Here is a 19,267-nt window from a genome sequence, read left to right as displayed (position 1 = left end):
TGGCCAGTTGTTTGCTCGGCTTTATTCGGTAGTGAAACCTTTGAATTTTCCCCAACCCAAAGTACTTCGATTTGGTGAGCAACTGACATCTCCTGTTCAGACTTCAGAAACAGTTAGCTTGGACCTGCTCGTATAGTGTTATACATGAAAAAAAAATTGTATTGTGTTTTTTATTTTTAGAGAGAGAAAGAAAGAACAAACTATATAGAAACTACGATTCTACTTCAAATAGAGCCGTGCAATAATAGTGCACAGAAAATTCAAGCTATTTTGCAACAATAACAAATGTCTGTATGCCAGACAAGTTCTGTGACGCATCTAAATCGATGCTGACTTCAAACCCTGCCCAAAAATTCTCGTTCGCATTAGATACCTTATAACGAAGGGAGCGTATCCTATGCACATAGGCCCTCGCGTGTACACACCGTGTACACCAACTAAAAATTTTCACAAAAAATTCTAGGAAAATTCATACATGTACTTTTAATAGTATTACATCTACATGCAAAGTCGCATATTCAAATTCATTCTACATAGAGAATAACAAAAAAGATAAAATTCTGACAAAATTGCAACCTTAAAACTGTCAGATTTTTTGTTTTTTTTGTTATGGCTAAAATATAATTAATTTGACGTTAAGATTTTAACCCTAGGTGTAATACAATTGAAAGTATGTGTATGATTTTTTCTAGATTTTTTGGTGACATTTTTTAGTTGGTGTGCACGTGTGTACACGTGAGGGCCTGTGTGCATAGGATATGTTGCCTATAACGAAATTATTCGTCTGAAAATGAATGGAGGCTGCAATTTGTATCATTTTCCAAGGGAGCGTGTGTAGAAAACTGGAATTGCAGCTTACAACTGTTGATCAGTGGTTGATTCTTTAGGCCATCCCATTACCAGCAGACAAGGATCACAGAACTTGTGAAAAGGAATTTGCTCCATTTGATATAATCATTCATGAATTATTGCTGTGGAATTCTGAAAATCTTCAAAGAATATGTTATCTCTAGCTCTCAAAGAATGATTTTAGTTTTTGCACCATAAACAGCCGTTCTGGACCTGTATTTATGACCAGCTTGAGATTACAAGTTTATTTACAATCTCATGGGATAAGCAGGAACCTGCTGTTACCATATATGCTACAGAAAAAAAAAACAACCAAGAATAATTTACAGCCTGATTGACCAAAGAGGAATTCAATTCTCTTAAGACACGGGTGATCAGGAATAATGGAATGATTAATACGGTGATGGACTAAGTAAAGGTTCTTCTTCGAAAAGTTGTATACTCTACAAGATTTTGACAAATGAAGGGGCGTCATCCCTTGGTCCTGCAAGAGATCGATATAAATACAGATGGTCCACAGTATCGGCAGTCACATCTTCATTACCGGAATGGCCACTAATCACTTCAGCCACCAAATTTGGCATTTGCTGAGCTACATATTTACAGCCTGTCATGGTTACTCTGCAAGAGCTCATCCACAAGAACCTCATGTTGCAAAAATGGCTTAAACCAGACAGCAATCCTTCATCACCAAAAGGGCATTCCTGGACCTCAAGTTTCTGCAACTGAGTGCATCCTTCAAACACATATCTGAGTGACATGTCAGTATTTCCAGAGAAGGCAACAGACAGAGTTTTGATCGATTTCCCGTATTGTCCAATGTACGCAAATGCCTTGTCAGTGACCAGACCAGAGGTCGAAAGCCTAGAAAGCTTCTTACAATTCATCACAATTGCTCCAAAACCTTCATCCATCGGTTCCCCGGTGATCCTATCTGGGAGGTGGGTTCTCAAAATGCAGAGGCGGAAGACTCTAAGGTGTGGGCAGTTGTTGGACATAATGATCATTGCCTCATTTGTCATGCTTCCACAATAGTATATTAGGGTTTCAAGCTTCTGGCAGCCTTTCGAGATCGCTTCAAGGCCAACATCTGATACTGAGAGATCAGAGTCACTCCCAGTAAACAAAGGATACACTTTTAGCTGCCTGAGATCCGAGCACGTCTCAGCCACAGCACAAAGGCCATCGTCACCAACGGTGCCGCAAACACAAAATGTCCGAAGATTCCTGCACCGGCGAATGATGGGCGTGAGCTGTTGCTCTGTTATGTTCACAGATCCTAAGTTGAGGGATGTGAGATTGGCACAAACTGGGTAAATCGCAGGTAGGTACTCTGGATTGGCATCCTGGAAACCCGAGAGGGAGATGAGTGACTTGCATGCTGCGAAAGATGTCGCAAGTTCAAACACCGTTGGAGGGGCCTCACCTGTCTGGTAACCAGTCTTGGACCGGAACACTCCGGTGCCAAGGTGCGTGAGATTGGGAGCGATTGCTATGAGGCGGCGCAGCTGCTCCACTGTCACATGATGATTCACACGCAGCCGGCATAGACCCGGTGAGCGCGCAACAAGGGCCTCCAGTGACTCAAAGTTGCAGGGCTTGTCAACACAACTGAATACAAGAGACTCTAGTAGTGTGTTGGGCTGGGGAAACATAGAGATCCAGTCCACTTGCTCGTCTGCTGTGTCCTCAATTTGGTCATTAATCAGATCAAGAACGTGGAGATGCTTGCACTGCTCCGCAATGATAGCGAGGCCGGTGGCAGTGAACTTGTTGCAGTTCATCAGTGAGAGCTCCTTCAACTGCGGGAATGACTGTGCAATAAGCCTGAGGTCGTTGTCCAAGACTGTCATCCTCTTGAGGAAGATGCACTCAAGGTGCGGGTATGCAGGCCCAAAAGCGGCCACCCAAGGCGATGCATATGCACCCCAGCCTTTTGGCAAGTAAATGAAGTTCGCTAAGCGTGGCTTTCCCTTCAGGGTGATGGATCTCAGCCCCTGGAAACGCTCGATGACATGGCTTGGTGAGATGGCGTAACAGTTACCAATGGAGAGCTTGCGACGTGTATCCGCCTCAGCGTGGTACCAGTAGCGGCAAACAAGTGATGCTGTGTTCCGATCACGCGCCGTCGTGAGGTACTGGAGAATGCTCTCCAGCAATGCGTTATCAAGCACACGGCTTGGTGGCGCACACCTTCCCGTTTCATGGCTATCGCTGCTTACCGTTATCCCCATGGCCGGAGTAGCGTGCTCTTTGTCTTGGTCACTGTAAAAAATCCAATCCACCAACTGTACGTTAATTTTAGGATTGCTTGGATGATTTCTAACAGCAGATGTTAATGCAAACTCTGCGCAGCCACCATCACCACCCCCACCCCCACCCCCGCTAATTTTTACAGAGATCTCCTTGAGGCCTGGCAAGTGTTCGATGATGATAGGTACAGTGCCATGTATATTTTCACTGAGGGCCTTAAAGCCTAATTTGAGCTTCCTGAGATTGGGTATTGCATCTGACTCAAATTTCAGCCAAGGTGCACTGCAGCTGAACTCTAAGTACTCAAGAATTGAGAATCCCCCCTTGTCAAAGATGACTTTTTCAATGGATGCTGTATGCACATTCAGTGACAAAGATGTGAGGGCAGGCAATCTCCTGAGAATATCAATGCCATTCTTGACAAGTTCCCTTACTGCAATATTTAAAATACAGAGGTTATCAAGTTCTCCTATCCATTTGGGAACTTTGGAAAAGATGCAATCATGCAGCAGCCACTCAAATCTCTGGAGAAAACGAGGAGGAGCCAAGATATCCCAATCAATAGTTGCATCTGAGGTTCCAGAAACCATATCAACTTTTTGATAACTGGAACCAATAGCAAGTGTTTTCAGATTGCCGACTGCCCCAAGTAAAGATCCCAGTGCTTCCATGTTTCTTTGTAGATTCTTGGGAGGCAATGTAGAACAGCTGAGATGAATATCCTGCAGGTTGTTCAGAGTGCCCTGTGATGAGTTACTTCTAGGGTTAAGGCTGCCTAGTTTAATGGCTGTTTTCATCTGTCCAATCCAGTCCAGCAGACTTGGCTCTAAGAGAAGATGGAGATGTAACAAACCTGAGAGGTTGAAAACATCCCATGGAACAGCAGAAAGTTTTGTATCCATGTCCAGTGTTTCCAATATTTGCAGCCCTCGCATTTGGTGTGGTAATTCGATGCAGATATCGCACACAATCTTCAAATATGTCAGTTGAAACAGTTTGGAAATCCCAGTGAAGTCTAACGTGATGTCACCAGGACGACCGAATAATTGAAGATTTAGAACGCGGAGACGCTTAAAGTCTGTAATAGAAGGCATGCACTCAAACAATCCAAAGAAGTTAAGTGACCGAACTTGTGATCTTTTGATATTTCCAGGCACCTTTATATATTTTGAATCGGAAAAATGGAGAGAAAGTCGACGAACCTTATCAATGAGCACCATATTCTTTCGATAACAATCTACTACCACTATGAAATTCTCCTCTACAGACTTGTATGCAATAAGATCACGTACCAAATCATGAAGTATACAGGATGACACCACATCATTGTAGATGATCTCTATAGGTTGGATGAACCTTCTACTAACAAGTTCATCAAAATAGCTTTCTGCAACTTTCTCCCTGTCAATGCCCTTTGGTGCATCAATAAAACCTTCAGCCACCCATGTCTTAACCAAAGCATCCTTGCAGATTTTGTAGCCCTCTGGGTACATATTAAGATAGAGCAAGCATGTCTTCAAATAATGAGGAAGATTATCGTAGCAGAGGTTTAGTACTTGTCTCATTCCATCTGAAGTAGATTCTGTCCACAAATCTGGGCTTAAAGAATCGCAAATGTTTATCCATAGCTCCATCGATACGACTGGCTGGCTTGCCAAAAGGCTAGCTATGATGATTATTGCTAGCGGCATACCACCACATATTTGAACAATTTTATTTGAAACTTTGTTGAATCTATGAGGACAACCACTTTCAGAGCCAAAAATTATGTTAAAAAATAGCTTTCTTGAGTAATCGTCTTCCAGAGGTTTCATCTCAAAAATACACTCCAAGCGATGAAGGCAACAAGTTAATGCAACATCTTTAATCCGTGTAGTTGTTATTATTCTGCTCCTCTGGGTACACTCCGGAAAAGCTTGATTTAAAATATCCCACACAGATGCAGCAGATAAATTGTCAATTATAATTAAATACCTGCCAATAATATAGCCATGTCAAATACATTTTCCAGTCCACTAATAAAATTGATCAGAAGGGGGCTAAACTAAACTAAAAATTTTAAGGAACAAGTTTTACTGGAAGAAAGATAATATAAACATCTTCTGACTTAAGAGTGGAATTTACTAGTGGAATCTGCAACTAAAAAGCTGTACAAATGTTAACAACAAGTACTTCTCTGTTCCCAAATTGTCCGATCCAATCATCACTTCGACGGTGTTTCCGTCAAAAAAATTCCTGTAATACCTACGGACTACATCTATTTTATGAACTAATGAGGCAATCTAAGTAACCAGCAGACCTGCGGACCTGATGTATCTTGTGTGTGTAAGTTGTAACACTAACTTCTGTGAAAGATTGTTACAGTATATATAGTTAGAGTCATATTAGGATATGATTGATTTATATTGACTCATTCCATATCTGTAATCCTTACTTATCTCTACTTATGTATATCTCATATATACCGGTTCCATGAGGCTTAATAGACTGTGTCCAATATTTATAATAATCTCTCTTCCTCTACTATTCAACATGGTATCAGAGTGTACTACATTCTAGCACCGTATCTAACCTTCTGCATCCATCGCCCTCGGGAGGAGCGATCTCACTCCATGGGCGGCCATCGTTTCCTTCTCATCGTCATAAACTCGTCAGCCCAGGAGAAATCGATCACCTCGGGTTCTTTTCTTCATTGTTGTCAAGAGGTCTTGAGTTTGAATTTTGACTGGCACACAATTAAATGAAAAATTACAGCCTACTTCTATTCCACGTTGGAGGCTTGAGGGGGCCTCGGGTGAGGGGAGTGTTTGAATATAAAGTGAATTACCCGTCTTTCCTCATCAACTTAGGTTTTTGGGTGGAATTGGTTGGTGCATACAATTTAATAAAGATTATATTTAATTTTGAATGCAATATATTGTATATATTTGAGAAAACAACAGTACCTTTTATCTTTTAAATGCCGCCTGGTATTGTCAATTAGATCAAGCACATTACAATCATCATAGGGGTTGTTCTGCTGGACTTGGGAGATTATGTCATAGAAAAGCCTCTTCACATTGGGCCTTTGCGGCACCTGGATGAAGGCTCGACAGTCAAATTGTCCACCAAATTTGGTGTAGAAAAGCTTGGCAATTGTAGTTTTACCAACACCACCAGATCCAACAATAGATACCACCTTGAGCCTCTGATCCCTGTCGTTGGCCAGCCATTTGATAAACTTGTTCGTCCGCCCATCAATCACTAGGTTGGCAGTTAGTTCATATGCTGCTGGCAGCACACAGCCACCTGGCACATAACTGTGTCTAGAGGAGCAAAGGTGGAGATCATATCGTTTGTACCGTTCAATTGCCTCCTGGACATAAATTCTAAATTCTGATATCATGTTTGCGATCTGTTGGTTCCACTTGAGTCTTCTAGGAACACCATCAATCTTCAGAGGGTTGATTTTGCAGACAAATTTTGTCTTACTGTTCTGATGGACATGCCTCACAAATTTAATTTTGTCTTCAATATCGTAAATGTAATCCTCAATATCAAAGGACAGCTCGCGCACCTCCTTCATCCAGCACTTAGCTATCAGATGAGGATTGTCCACCTTGGAGAGGTACTCAAGGTACGTGCCTACTTCTTCAAGATCACCCTTAAGGAGCTGCATCCTGTCCTTGACCCTCTTCGGCAGCCTGCATCCTTGATCTAGCAGCATGCCTAGCTTTGTGAGGAGGGATGGCATAGCGCCCAGTGATGAACTGATTGGGTGCATTGCTCTACCTTCGCCTCCAAATTGTCTAACACACGAAGTTGTAGAGGTAATTGGTATTATTGCATATACCTGTAAATATAAAAGGGATACTATGTGAAAGGGAAATGGATGAACACCCACAGGCAAATAAAGGCATAAAAACATTTTTCCTTTCATCTTTTGGGGAAACCGGGTAAGACAGTTTTGTTGTATGTCAAGCAGGAGGTCTACAATTAATGGATGGTAATGGGTATTAGGTCTATAGAGGTATACCTGTTGGGTTTGATCAGATGACACCATCTTATATTCACTGTATCTTATCATTTCAAGTGTAGGATGATTAGGATGGAAGTTCACTGCGTAAGTCAACGCTGCTTCTGCTTCCTTAACCTCTGCCAGACAGGCATCTGAACAGTCGATGCGAACCATGACTGTCTGAAGCGAAGGGAGGTTCACGGAGACAAGCTTGTCGAAACCAAGGTCGCCATCCTTGAGGAACCTCACTTGGACCATAACATTAAGATATTCAAGGCTTGGCATAATAGTAGCGGCATCTATGCCTACGCTGCTGCTACTAGGCTTGCCGCTATAGATATCAAACATGATCAATATATTATATGTAGTGAGAGATCTCAATTTTGGAAAGTATTCTATATCCCCACGAACATCCCTAATGTTTACAACTCTTATGTTGCACGACTGGAGTTTGAGACTACAGAGTTCTGGCAATCTCCCAAGAGTTTCCATGTCTTTCTCTTGCCAAAACTGCACATTCACAACTAAATAGCTGAGGTTTGGTAGAAGTGACGAGTTCATCCAAGCTGGCAGCCTAGTTAGTTGCATGCATGCTAAAGACAGGTATCTGAGGTGGTGAGAGGAGGCAAATCCTGCTTCCCATGTTATACCCTTTCCCAAATACGATTCACCATCAAGCTCCAAGAGCTGGATCCTCTGAAAATTTTGTAGAGATTCCACCAGAGCTATTTCCATGCTGTCATTCCACCCAATAATCCTTGTCCTGAGCACCCTTAGTTCCCTCAGATTACCCAAATCCTTCACAAACTGCTTTGCAGTGGCAGCCCCCATACTGTAGTCCTTCACAGCGGGGTAAATCCACAGTTCCTGCAGTGATGTTAGATGCCCGATCAAACCGGTAGGCACCCTTGTACGCACATCAACACGCAGGCACAAAAGCTGTGTCAGTAAGCCCACATTGAATGGCAACTCTTCTAAGTCAGTTTCATACAAGTCCAGTGTTTGCAGAAACTTTAGGTCCTGTCCTATTTCTTCTGGGAGCTGATGAAAACCGCGTGTCCCTGTTAGCCCAAGGTACCTCAGGTGCAGCAATTTCCCAAGATGCTCTAGGCCGCTGCTCGTGTAATCTTCTGTGAGTTTGCAATCTTCTAGAGCAAGTACACGCAAAACTCGAAAGCTTGGAAATACCACATGGATGCTGGATAAAATGGCAACAAATGACCTCACTGGTTCCATGTCCACATTAGCCAGCCAAGGGTGGTGTTTTTCGACAATTGTGGATTGCAGGGCTAATCTGTTTGCATTGGTTGATGGAAGTTTCTCGCCACTATCCAATAATATGGTGACAAAGTTTTCTTCACTCGACATTGAACGGACAAGATGCAATACAACTTCATGAACTCGGCAACCAATTACATGTCCAGTGCCTCGATCCTCCACAGGTTGGATCATATTTCTGTTTATCAGCTCATTGAAGTACCCCTCAGCAAGCTCAAATAACCCTATCTGTTGTTCTTCATGGATGAAGCCTTCAGCTATCCACTTCCATATCAAAAGACATTTGTTGATCTCATAGCCTTCTTTAAAAATGCTTAGATACAATAAGCAGATCCTTAGATGAGAAGGCATATTATAGTAGCAAAAAGAAAATATCCTTCTTGTGTTCTCTATGTAATCATCAATTCCATTCCCAAAACCAAAAGAGTTGTACATCTCAAACCAGCCATCTTCAGGTTTAGTGGCCAACAAACTAGCCATCATGATGATAAATAATGGGACACCACCACATTTTTTCAAAAACATTTCAGTTGCCTCAGCTGATTGTCTCTCCAGACATTTGCCTTCATCGTCAAATAGTCTTGTAAATAACAATTTTCTAGAGTTACCACGAGAAAGTGGTTGCAGAGTGTAAACAACACCTATACCTCTGGCAATGTTAGAAAGATGGGTAGTTGTGACCACTTTGCTTCCATAGTCATCGTCTGGTAAAGCAAATCTTATTATGTTCCATGAATTCATATCCCACAAGTCATCAATGACGATAAAATACCTACATGTGCGCATGACAACAGAACAGCCATTGTCAGTGAAAGCGTCTGCAAAGCCAGGAAGAATGCCAATACCGAGATTCAAAGTGACATTATCAACAACATGGCTAGAAGAGAAAAAGGCTTAAGTTAAAATTAAGGTGGCAACTATATTAAAAAGACCAAGTAGTTTAGTTTGTTTTGATACAGTATGTATCATAAACCACTATTGCATAGAAGTTCATCGTGGTCGTGGATTGGCTAACAGACACAAAATAACCCGTCTCTGACAAAAGAATATCAGGGGCAGGAGTTTAGTACTGTCGCCATTTCAGATAACTAGAGACCCCCTCTAATGAGTGTTGTCAGATAAGGGTTTTTAGAAAACGACTATCTCTGATCTGATCTGCAATGTATTCTAAAATTTATGCAATAAACTATGACATGAATAACCCACTGAAATGCATGGCTTAACCGCTAGTATTGCGCTAATAAGCTGATTGATGACTGTATATTTAATGCACTGAAGCGTGCGTATGTTGTACCTCTTTTTCTGGAGTAATTCCTGTAGTTTGTTGATAAGCTGCTTTTCATCTAAAGTAACCGTGTTTGAGTTGGTGAAAGTTCTCTTGTCAAGATAATAGAGAATATTCCTTAAGACTCTATTCATGTCAGGATTCCGACCAACAGTAACAAAAGCCCGGCATTGGAAACCTTGTTTAGGCTTGTCATATACTGCTTTGGCTAAAGTGGTCTTGCCCAATCCTCCCAATCCAAAAATGGAGACGATCTTCAACTTGCTCTGATCCCCCATGGACAGCATCTCTATCACCTCATCCCTTGGTCCGTCAATGCCAATAAGCCTTTTTGACATTGCCTTTGTGTATGGATCATGGGTAGGATGACCAACAGCAGTGTAATTGCCTGCGCCATGCTTGGTAGCCACATATCGGAGTTGCTGCTTCGCGACGGCGTCGGAAAACATCTGACTGTACTCCACGCTCCCATTGAACAGCTGATCGTTCATCTTAGCCACGAGCCGCATCAGCATCTCAAGGTCGGCTTGCTCGGGGTCAGAGCCGACACGCAGGGAGATGAGGACGGTATCAACGACGTCCTCCAGGTCGTAGGACAGCATGCGCACATTGTGAGCCCAGAGCCTGACCTGCTCGTCCAGCTGATCCCGTGGAATGTTGGCCACCAAGCGTAGGGTGGTGTCCATGGTCTTGAGACCCCTAGAGAACTGCCTGACCCGGTTCCTTACGCCCTCCTGCAGCTGGTTCTCCTCCAAACTGAGCAGCTCGGCCAGCCTAGAGAGCAGGCTGCCCATCGTCGCGGTTGCTAGCTCCATGCTCGATCGATCCCCTTCTTGACACACACGGCAGTTGGTTGAGTTGATTAATTGTTGGTTACTTGGATGAGTTATCGCTTATCTCCTCTCACCGTTCTGTCGCCAATATTTCTCCAATATCTACAGAATTACAGATGAAAGGCATTTAAGGAAGTGAAATTCATAAAGAGAGGTAGCTATGTGGAATGGGGGAAAAAAATGGATGAACACTACTCACCAAGCTAACAGCAAACCACCATATGCAATTTCATCGATCCTTAATTTACTTTTGCTTGTGAATAGAATCAGAAGGTTCTATCTTCTTCAGCTGAAATAGTAAAGATATAGAAGCTCACAGTTTTGTTGTAGGTCAGACAGACGAAGCTAACTGATGGATGCGTGAAAGGATGATTTAGCTATTGTATAAACACACGCATGCTGATTGGCATCAATCTCGATCTGTACTGTATTATTATAAATTTTTTGAATTGGTGTACTATATTGTAAGTTGTAACGCCTTGAGCAATTGCATGCATAGTGATTAACCCTTACAAATTTTGCATATAGGGACTCCAATTTCAAAAGGATAACAGCAAAAATAAGAAATGCATAAGTAGTCCTCAGTGCATTATATATTAAATATGTGCAAAAAAGCATCCATGTTGTCTATACCAATTTTTTTTATGGAAATCTATAATGCCTATTATCTGGTGAGTCAAGATTATAACTGTGTGCAGATTGCTTGAATGTATAGTGAACTAACAAAACTATATAGCAAGTGCATACCCAATTCTATGATATAGCCTTCAGTCTTTTATAAGTAGAAAGAAGAGTTGGCAGTACACACAATTCTAATAATCTAATAAACTATAACCTATCTCTGTGCAGTTACGCAGAAAATTAATTTATCTAGTTATCTGAATGCGTATGTATTTTTATGGGTCATTATATTTTCTAGTTTACCAAATATAAACCATTAGTTATGCCTCTAAAATTAAGGAGTAAATCATGGAAAACTTTCTAGTAGTCCATATGTAATTTAATTTTTCAGCTTACTTTTTGATGGATATAGTTTCAGCTTACTGCGTCTTTTCAATAAACCATGTATATATATTTACAAAATGGGAAGCCGTTATATTGCTAAGTAAGTTAACGTAAACAATCCATAAAAAGAGTTAATAGGAACAATAATATTGATAAGCAAGCACGTATGCTCTAACAGTCTCACTACAGAATATTTATTGCATTAGGGTGGATCAAAATTTTAATGGGAGCAGATTGCAAAAAGGGATAAAAAGTGATTCAATTCATCGAGATATCCACAGTTCCACACTAAAAAATAATTGCAAATTGCTGTGAAACTACTAGCGGCCCACCTATAACTAGCTAGCTGCATAACCACAAGTAATTTTTATAAATGGACTTTTATAAATGATTTATTTAGTCTTCCTCACTTAAAAAGGTCCAATTGGTTTGAAACTACTAACGGCCCACTGATAACAAGCCTAGCTAACCACGAGTAATTAATCCAGCTGACAAATTGAAATACGAAATACGAAGTCAACGCTAATAATATATATATCCCCTTGCTAGCCAAGAAAGGGATCTATGGTTCTTTCTCTTTTTATTTTTCTTAAAAATAACCATAACTGCTCTCCACAGTTCATCTATCACCCGAACTAACCCTGATCTCTTCTACTCCATGGTTCCATGCCAGCTATTTTTCTGTGTTCTCTTTCTCATATCCACCAATTTCCGCAAGGAGAGAAAAATTAATCAGAAGCGGGGAGAGAAGAATCAAGCATGAGAAGAATTAGCAATATCCATCAATCAAGTGCAAGCTAGGCAGAGCAGAGGTGTGAAGTGTGGGGATGGAGACTGCAGTGCTGAGCACTGTTCTCAGCATGCTAGGGCCGAAGCTCTACACCTTCTTGCAAGAGAACCATGAGCTGCGGCGGAACCTGGAACACGATATCCGGTACATCCGGAACGAGCTCCGGATGATCGGCGCGGTGATCGATGAGCACGAACGCGGGCAGATGAACCACGGTGGCCCCGTGCAGGGGGCTTGGATCCATGGTGCGCGTGAGCTGGCCTACGACATGGAGGACTGCATCGACCGCTTCATGCACCGTATGACAAGTGGCCACAGGCTCGCCACAATGGCCATCCGCACCAAGTTTGCCACCGTGATCCAGAAGCTCCGGAAGAAATCGGAGGATCTGTCTAAGCTGAGAGCAAACTACACAACTGTTGGCAACGGCAATGGTGACTGCCAAGCAAGCACCTCCGGGACCATGTCGTCATCTGAGACGACACATGTCCCCACAAGTGACACCGTCCCCGTGGGAATGGACGGGCCGAGGGATGAGATTCTTGAGCTGATCATGGAAACGCAAAGCCAACCCAATCAGCTCAAGGTCATCTCCCTTGTCGGGTTTGGCGGGTTAGGTAAAACCCTCCTCGCCAAGCAAATCTATGAGAACACCACCATTTGCACACAATTCGAACCACAGGCCTGGGTTTCCGCAGCAGGGAAGAGTGCGAGGGACGTCCTCAAGGAGATACTATGCCAGCTTGGCTTCCAATCACAAGCACAGGAGGACGATCACCGGGATGTCAGCAAGCTCATCACAAGTCTGAAAAAATGCCTCCACTCCAAGAGGTAAGAAATGAGAATTCATTATTCATATTCTTGGGAGGGTATTCTCTCCTGTAATGAATATGTGAAGGTTTAGGACAACATTTAGTCAAACTTTAAAACTTTGGTTATAATATTTTTACTAGAACAGATTTATAAAATCTAATTATGATGGTACTTTTTGAAGGCGGATATATGCATAACGTTTCTTTACAAACCAGGCATCTGATAAATTATTCATAGCCAAAAAATCAAATAAAAATTGACTACATTTTACTCGACGAGTACCATTAACTATATAATCAAAAAATCCACGTGCTCACTTTCTTCTCATGTTGTCATTATAACATGACTCAACATTACTACCAAAGCGTTTGTCTGCATTTTAACATAGGGCAAATACCACCTCTTCAATATGATAATCTGATGCTGCTGCAAATTACACAGGAATGAAAAAGTCACTACCACAAGATGGAAAGTTTCCCGAGTGCCCAAAACTAATGGTAAATGGGACAAACACGGGAAAGTTCATGTTCCTGCCGAAGTGTGTCCGTTGCCACCCATCTTTTCATGTCACAAATATACACTCGGGAAGTCTATCCATCCCGTGTATAGCATTCTGCACACGGAAACGTCTCTTTGGTTTCTAAAATACTCCATAATGTTCAGGACACTTTCCCATCCTGGTAGAGAATTGAGAATAACATATACAATCCAATATTATACATATAGCTCAGTATATTAAATTTCTCATTCTATTGTTACAACTACTGTTATTTGTTTCCCTTACACAGCTTCATCAAGCGACAACCATAAAAATTAGAGTGTTTTCATGGTCCTTAAGGAGATTGTTTTAACACTATCTCCCTGTGAACAATAGACAATGTCACAGCTCCTAAAGAGCAGTAAAGAGCTCTACAAATTAGGCTATTCACTTCTTTGTGACTTGCATCCGTTTTCGATGCATATCTTACTCAGACCACTGTCTGTGCTACTAGTTACAACTTACAACATCAATGCTTGAAAACCAGTATGCAAAAAAAAAAAAAAAAAAAAAAAAAAAAAGGGACTCATAATGGCAAAACACAAATCAAATTAAGAAGCAATCTGCTGAAATGACTTATCAGTGGCTAAAACACAAATTAAGGTTGCAATCTGCAGAAATGACTTATCGATGGCAAAAAAACAAATTAAAGTTGAATCTGCTCATGGACTAATTCCAAGGTACCTAAGATGACATGAATATTGCACATCGAGAGTGAAGATTAAATAATTAAGCATAGGGAAAAGGACAAATTAACAATGTAAGAATATTTGGTGCAATCAGCACAAGAATGTCTTGCCTTATTAGACAATTATTAGTAACACTATTTCATGGTTCCGAGAACTAATAGAAAAGAATATGCCTAACCATCTAGAGTAAATAACCTAGATGAACACATGTAAGACAAAAGAAAAGGGACAAACCAAAAGTTGCAAATGCAGCCTACATGTGTGGTAAGTTTAAGCTATGGATTATGTAAGTTTACATGACTAATAATAATAAGAAAAAAACTGCTATTACCATGTCTACTAAGCACTGATCCATTTACCTTATTTCTCAATACATCTCTATAGGTTCTTCATTGTAATTGATGACATCCAGAGGGAATATTGGAACAGTACTATAAAAGATGCTTTCCCTGTAGATACAGGATCAAGCAGCATAGTGCTGGTGACGACGGCCATCCATTCCATAGCAAATGCCTGCAGCTCTGGTAATGGTCATGTATATATGATGAGCACTCTTGACAAAAAATACTCAAGAAAACTATTCTTAAGAGAAGCATCATGGGGTGACTACCCACCTGGTTCAGAAACAGTGCTGAGTACTAAATGTGATGGTTTACCACTTGCCCTTGTATCAACAGCCCAATTCTTGAAAAGTAAAGGTCAACAGCTACCACAAGAATATGCAAAGTTGTGTGGCAATCTGGGTATGCATCTGGAAAGAGAGGATACTTTAGAAAGAATGAAGCATGTACTTGTTCACAACTATACCAGCCTTCCTGGCCATGTTATCAAGGCCTGCTTGCTCTATTTTGGTATTTTCCCCAGTGGCCATCCGGTCAGGAGAGGAAAACTGATAAGGCGATGGTCAGCTGAAGGGCTTGTTGAGGCAGACCCTCTCCGAAGTTCTCTGGATGTTGCTACGGACTACTTCAACGAGCTGATCAACCGGAGCATCATTCAGCCTGTTGCTACGAGCAGTAACACTGAGGTGAAGACATGCCAAACTCACGGCATGATGCTTGAGTTCATCCTGCATAAGTCCATGTGCGATGACTTCATTACGTTGCTATATGATCAAGCTTGCCTGCCTGACAAAATACGTTGCCTTACTGTGCAACATAACAGCACCAGAAGGGGCAGAATGAACTCAGACATTGATTTATCTCATGTTCGGTCTTTGACAATCTTCGGAGAGGCAGAAGACTCTGTTTTAGAATTCTCCAGTTATGAACTACTGAGAGTTTTGGATCTTGAAGAATGTGAAAATTTGAAAGATGAACATCTCAGGAAGATATGCAAGCTGTTGCTGCTCAGGTATTTAAGCCTTGGGGGCACTGTTACAATGCTCCCAAAGGAGATCACAAAACTGAAATTTTTGGAGACACTCGATGTACGAAGAACAAAGATAAAAGTTCTGCCCATACAAGTCATCAAGCTGCCATGCTTGACACATCTATTTGGAAATTTCAAACTTCAAGATGTAGGCCAGAAAATTAGCAAGCTACAGAAGTATCTGTCTGAGAAAAGTAAGCTGGAGACACTAGCGGGATTTTTTGCCAATAATGACCAAGGATTTCCTCAACTCATTGATCATATGAAAAACTTGGCCAAGGTTAAAATATGGTGTGAGAGCGAGACCCCTTCCAATTCTAGCAGCAACACTGTTCACCTTTCAAAGGCCATTCAAGTTTTCATCCAGAGGGGCACCAATATGAACGATGTCCGCTCGCTTTCTCTGAATTTTGGGGGGTGCTTCCAAGACCAAGAGAATATGCTGAAGTTTTCCCTGGAAGATTCCTGCTACTTAAGCTCTCTGAAGCTAAAAGGCAAAATAAACATATTACCTCCATTTGTAACCTTGCTGAAAGGTCTTACTGAGCTGTGTCTATCATCCTCTGATAAGCTCAACAGGGATGTTCTTGCTGCCCTAAGCAATGTTCGCTGTTTGCATTACCTCAAACTGATTACACCTAATCTGGAAAAGTTTGTCATAGGACAGGGTCCACTCAAAAGCCTACGACGCTTGTGCATCATGGTGCAAACCATGACCGAGCCAGAAATCCAACAGGGGGCTCTGCCAAATCTGGAGTCATTCCAGCTGCTCTGTAAGGATCTAAATGGGCTATGTGGCATCAACATCCAGTACATCGGCCCCGAATGCCTCAAGGAGGTTGCTCTTGACAAAAGAATTAGCGAAGAAACAAAAAAGAAGTGGAAGGAAACAGTGAAGAACCATCCTAGACGGCCCAAGGTCTCATTTGTTAATACAGGAGAGGTTGGTCAGATGCAGAATATGGAGGTTGCTCAGCCTACAGAGGATGCTGCAGCACTGGCTTTGGCTGCCGGCTCCCTAAGGCCGGTTCCGGTTTTTAGACGTCCAAAGGCAGATCAAGAAAGGACCTTAGATCTCTGTTCCATGGGCCAAACCTCTAGGGAATCTTGCAGCAATACTGAACCATACTTCAAAACTAATGGGACTTCACCAGGCAAGCTGAACCCTGTGAATGATGAATGTCACCATTTCTGCTAGATAGCGAGAACATCCTCTGGGCTGGCTCTGCTCACTGTCGTCATCAGTTACTCTCTTTCTATCTCGCTCTTCACCACAAGCTGCATCATGGTGACACCACTCTTTCCAAGTTACAGCAAAAGAGTGGTGTACAGATATACAAGAATCTGTAGTTGATTACAAATTTGACTGCACTTCGGTTTCAACATTATTATCTGCTCATATCTTGCTACACTGTGCACTAGCTGCATATTATAATCAGTAGAGCAAGCATGTGTATTTCAGTGTTATCACAATTACATATTCAAATGACAGTATTGATCCATAAATTTGTCGATTTCCTAGCGGTTGTTAAAATTGTTTCTATAAAGAGTGAAACCCTACTTGGGAGGACAATTGTGATTATTGATTTCCACGAGCCTTTGCCCTTACGAATATGTTACATATACAAATGTATGATGCATATATCATAAAGAAGGAATATGCAGCGGGTAGTGGGAATCGAACCCGCAACCCCACGGTTATGAGCTAGGAGGGATAGATGATAAGGGATTACTAGTAACCTACACTACAAAAGAACCCTTCTTTCATAACGGGTGGCAACATACATCCGATGACTTATCTTTGTCGAGTGGTAAGTTACCACTCATCACGGATGAGTCATCCATGACGATTCGTAGCTCATCTTTGTCGGGTGGTAAGTTACAACCCGTCATCCGTGACGATTCATAATTACGAACATTCACACATGAGAATTTACGATTTTTGAATTTTAATGCACAAAAAACGCTAAAAATATTCTATATATTACTAGGACATTCCATTATCTATTTATTTATTTATTTATTTTAGAGAAGGGTATTTTTTTACCCGGCCTCTACATCCAACCGGATATATGTAGCCTTTTTAAATTAGTAAGTTAGCCTATCAAACAGGGAACTTAGCCCTCAAATAACCCAATCTGAAATTCGCTCCTATGGAGATTTGACCTTAGGACCTTGGGGTGGTACTCAAGTCACTGTAACCACTAGGCCACATGCCCTTTCACTCTAGGACATTCCATCTATGGTCACACAACACTAGCTAGAAATTCATGATTTTTCAAGTGACATTTACATGCACGCCACAGTTGGATTCGAACCTAGGACCTCTCAGCACATGCAAACTAATTGTACCATCTCATTTATAGACCACATCTTGATGAGTCTTTAGATATTAATTATTCTTTTGATTATTTTGTCCAAATATGAAACAAAAATTTGAAACTCTAGATGACTTCAAATGAGAACGCTTTCAACTACAAAGTTGCAAATCTCATCGAGTTCTACAACTTCAGCGTAGGGCATGTCTCCATCCAAGGTGATTTGAAAAATCAAAAAAATATTTTAGAAATAGATAACATCACTTATAGAGCATATTCAGGGATGTAAACAATCTCAAAAGAAAATATTATCAATCACAAAGTTGTAGATCTCATCGAATCCTTGCACTTTGATATAGGGCATGTCTCCATCCGAGATCATTTGAAAAATTCAAAAGTACGTTTTCCAAAATTTATCTCACCACTTATAGTCCTTATTCGGTCAAATGCAAATGTCGTCAATTTTAAAGTTATAAATCTCATCAAGATCTACAACTTTCATATAAGGTATGTCTCTATCCGAGGTTCTTTAAAAAATTCAAAATTTTGAATTTCCCTCATCCGTGACGGGTCGTAAATACCCTTCACGGATAACGTTATCTGTGAAAGGTGGTAGTTACAACCTGTCCTGGATGACTGCTCTCATCTTAAACAGGTTATCCCATTAAACCCATCACGGATGACATATTATCCGTGACGACGGGGCATTTTTGTGACCCGTTATAGCCTTACAGGTCATCCGTGACTTGTTACAACTACGTCCCAAAAAAGATGACCTCATATTGGTGATGGTTCATCCCTGATAGTCATATCTTAAACGGGATACTTTTCAACTTGTTAGGGATGAGTCATCCCAAATGAGTCACATTAGCCCGACACGAATGGCTCGTCACAGATGCTCGGATCTGTAGTAGTGGAAGTAAATACTCACTCTGTTAAAAAATATAAGGTGCATTTTATTTTGTTAGGATAAGGCTTTGACCATCAATTGCTTAACTAATGTACGATTTATGTGATAGAAAGCATAGGTATAAGTAAGTAGTCCATTGTGCAATATTATAAAGGAAAAAGGATGTAGGGCTACTATCCTCAAGAAGGCCAGCTAAATGTGCACTAAATTATGGATTAACCTCTTGAATGTCCCATATAGATCCAATGATTGTACCCAAAGTATGTTGTTATTGAGCCCGCAGCTACCCACGGTTGGGCGTCTAATTACTACAGCCGGGGGGTGAAATTCCGTATCCT

At 41.3% G+C, this 19,267-nt stretch overlaps 3 protein-coding genes across 3 annotated transcripts; 1 reads left to right on the top strand and 2 right to left on the bottom strand.

Moving 5' to 3' along the window:
* Positions 1-1,292: 1,292 nt before the first annotated feature.
* LOC127753659 (F-box protein FBX14-like) lies at positions 1,293-3,041 on the bottom strand. The gene has a single exon (XM_052279074.1). It carries the CDS (start codon positions 2,700-2,702, stop codon positions 1,293-1,295), a length of 1,410 nt encoding a protein of 469 aa, XP_052135034.1. The 5' UTR covers positions 2,703-3,041.
* Positions 2,840-10,456, bottom strand: LOC127755707 (uncharacterized). Its single transcript, XM_052281382.1, has 6 exons — positions 9,672-10,456; positions 7,118-9,149; positions 6,048-6,934; positions 3,072-5,076; positions 2,935-2,987; positions 2,840-2,846 (listed from the first exon to the last, which is right to left on the bottom strand). Exons 1-6 carry the CDS (start codon positions 10,454-10,456, stop codon positions 2,840-2,842), a joined length of 5,769 nt encoding a protein of 1,922 aa, XP_052137342.1.
* Positions 10,457-12,327: 1,871 nt separating this feature from the next.
* Positions 12,328-16,899, top strand: LOC127755706 (disease resistance protein RGA4-like). The gene is made up of 2 exons (XM_052281381.1): positions 12,328-13,121; positions 14,715-16,899. The coding sequence occupies exons 1-2, from the start codon at positions 12,328-12,330 to the stop codon at positions 16,897-16,899; spliced, it is 2,979 nt and encodes a 992-aa protein (XP_052137341.1).
* Positions 16,900-19,267: the final 2,368 nt, after the last annotated feature.

Source organism: Oryza glaberrima, chromosome 11, assembly GCF_000147395.1.
Source record: "Oryza glaberrima chromosome 11, OglaRS2, whole genome shotgun sequence".
NCBI lineage: Eukaryota > Viridiplantae > Streptophyta > Magnoliopsida > Poales > Poaceae > Oryza > Oryza glaberrima.
The sequence above is the reverse complement of the archived record's forward strand: the minus strand, read 5'-3'. Positions and strand labels throughout refer to the sequence as shown.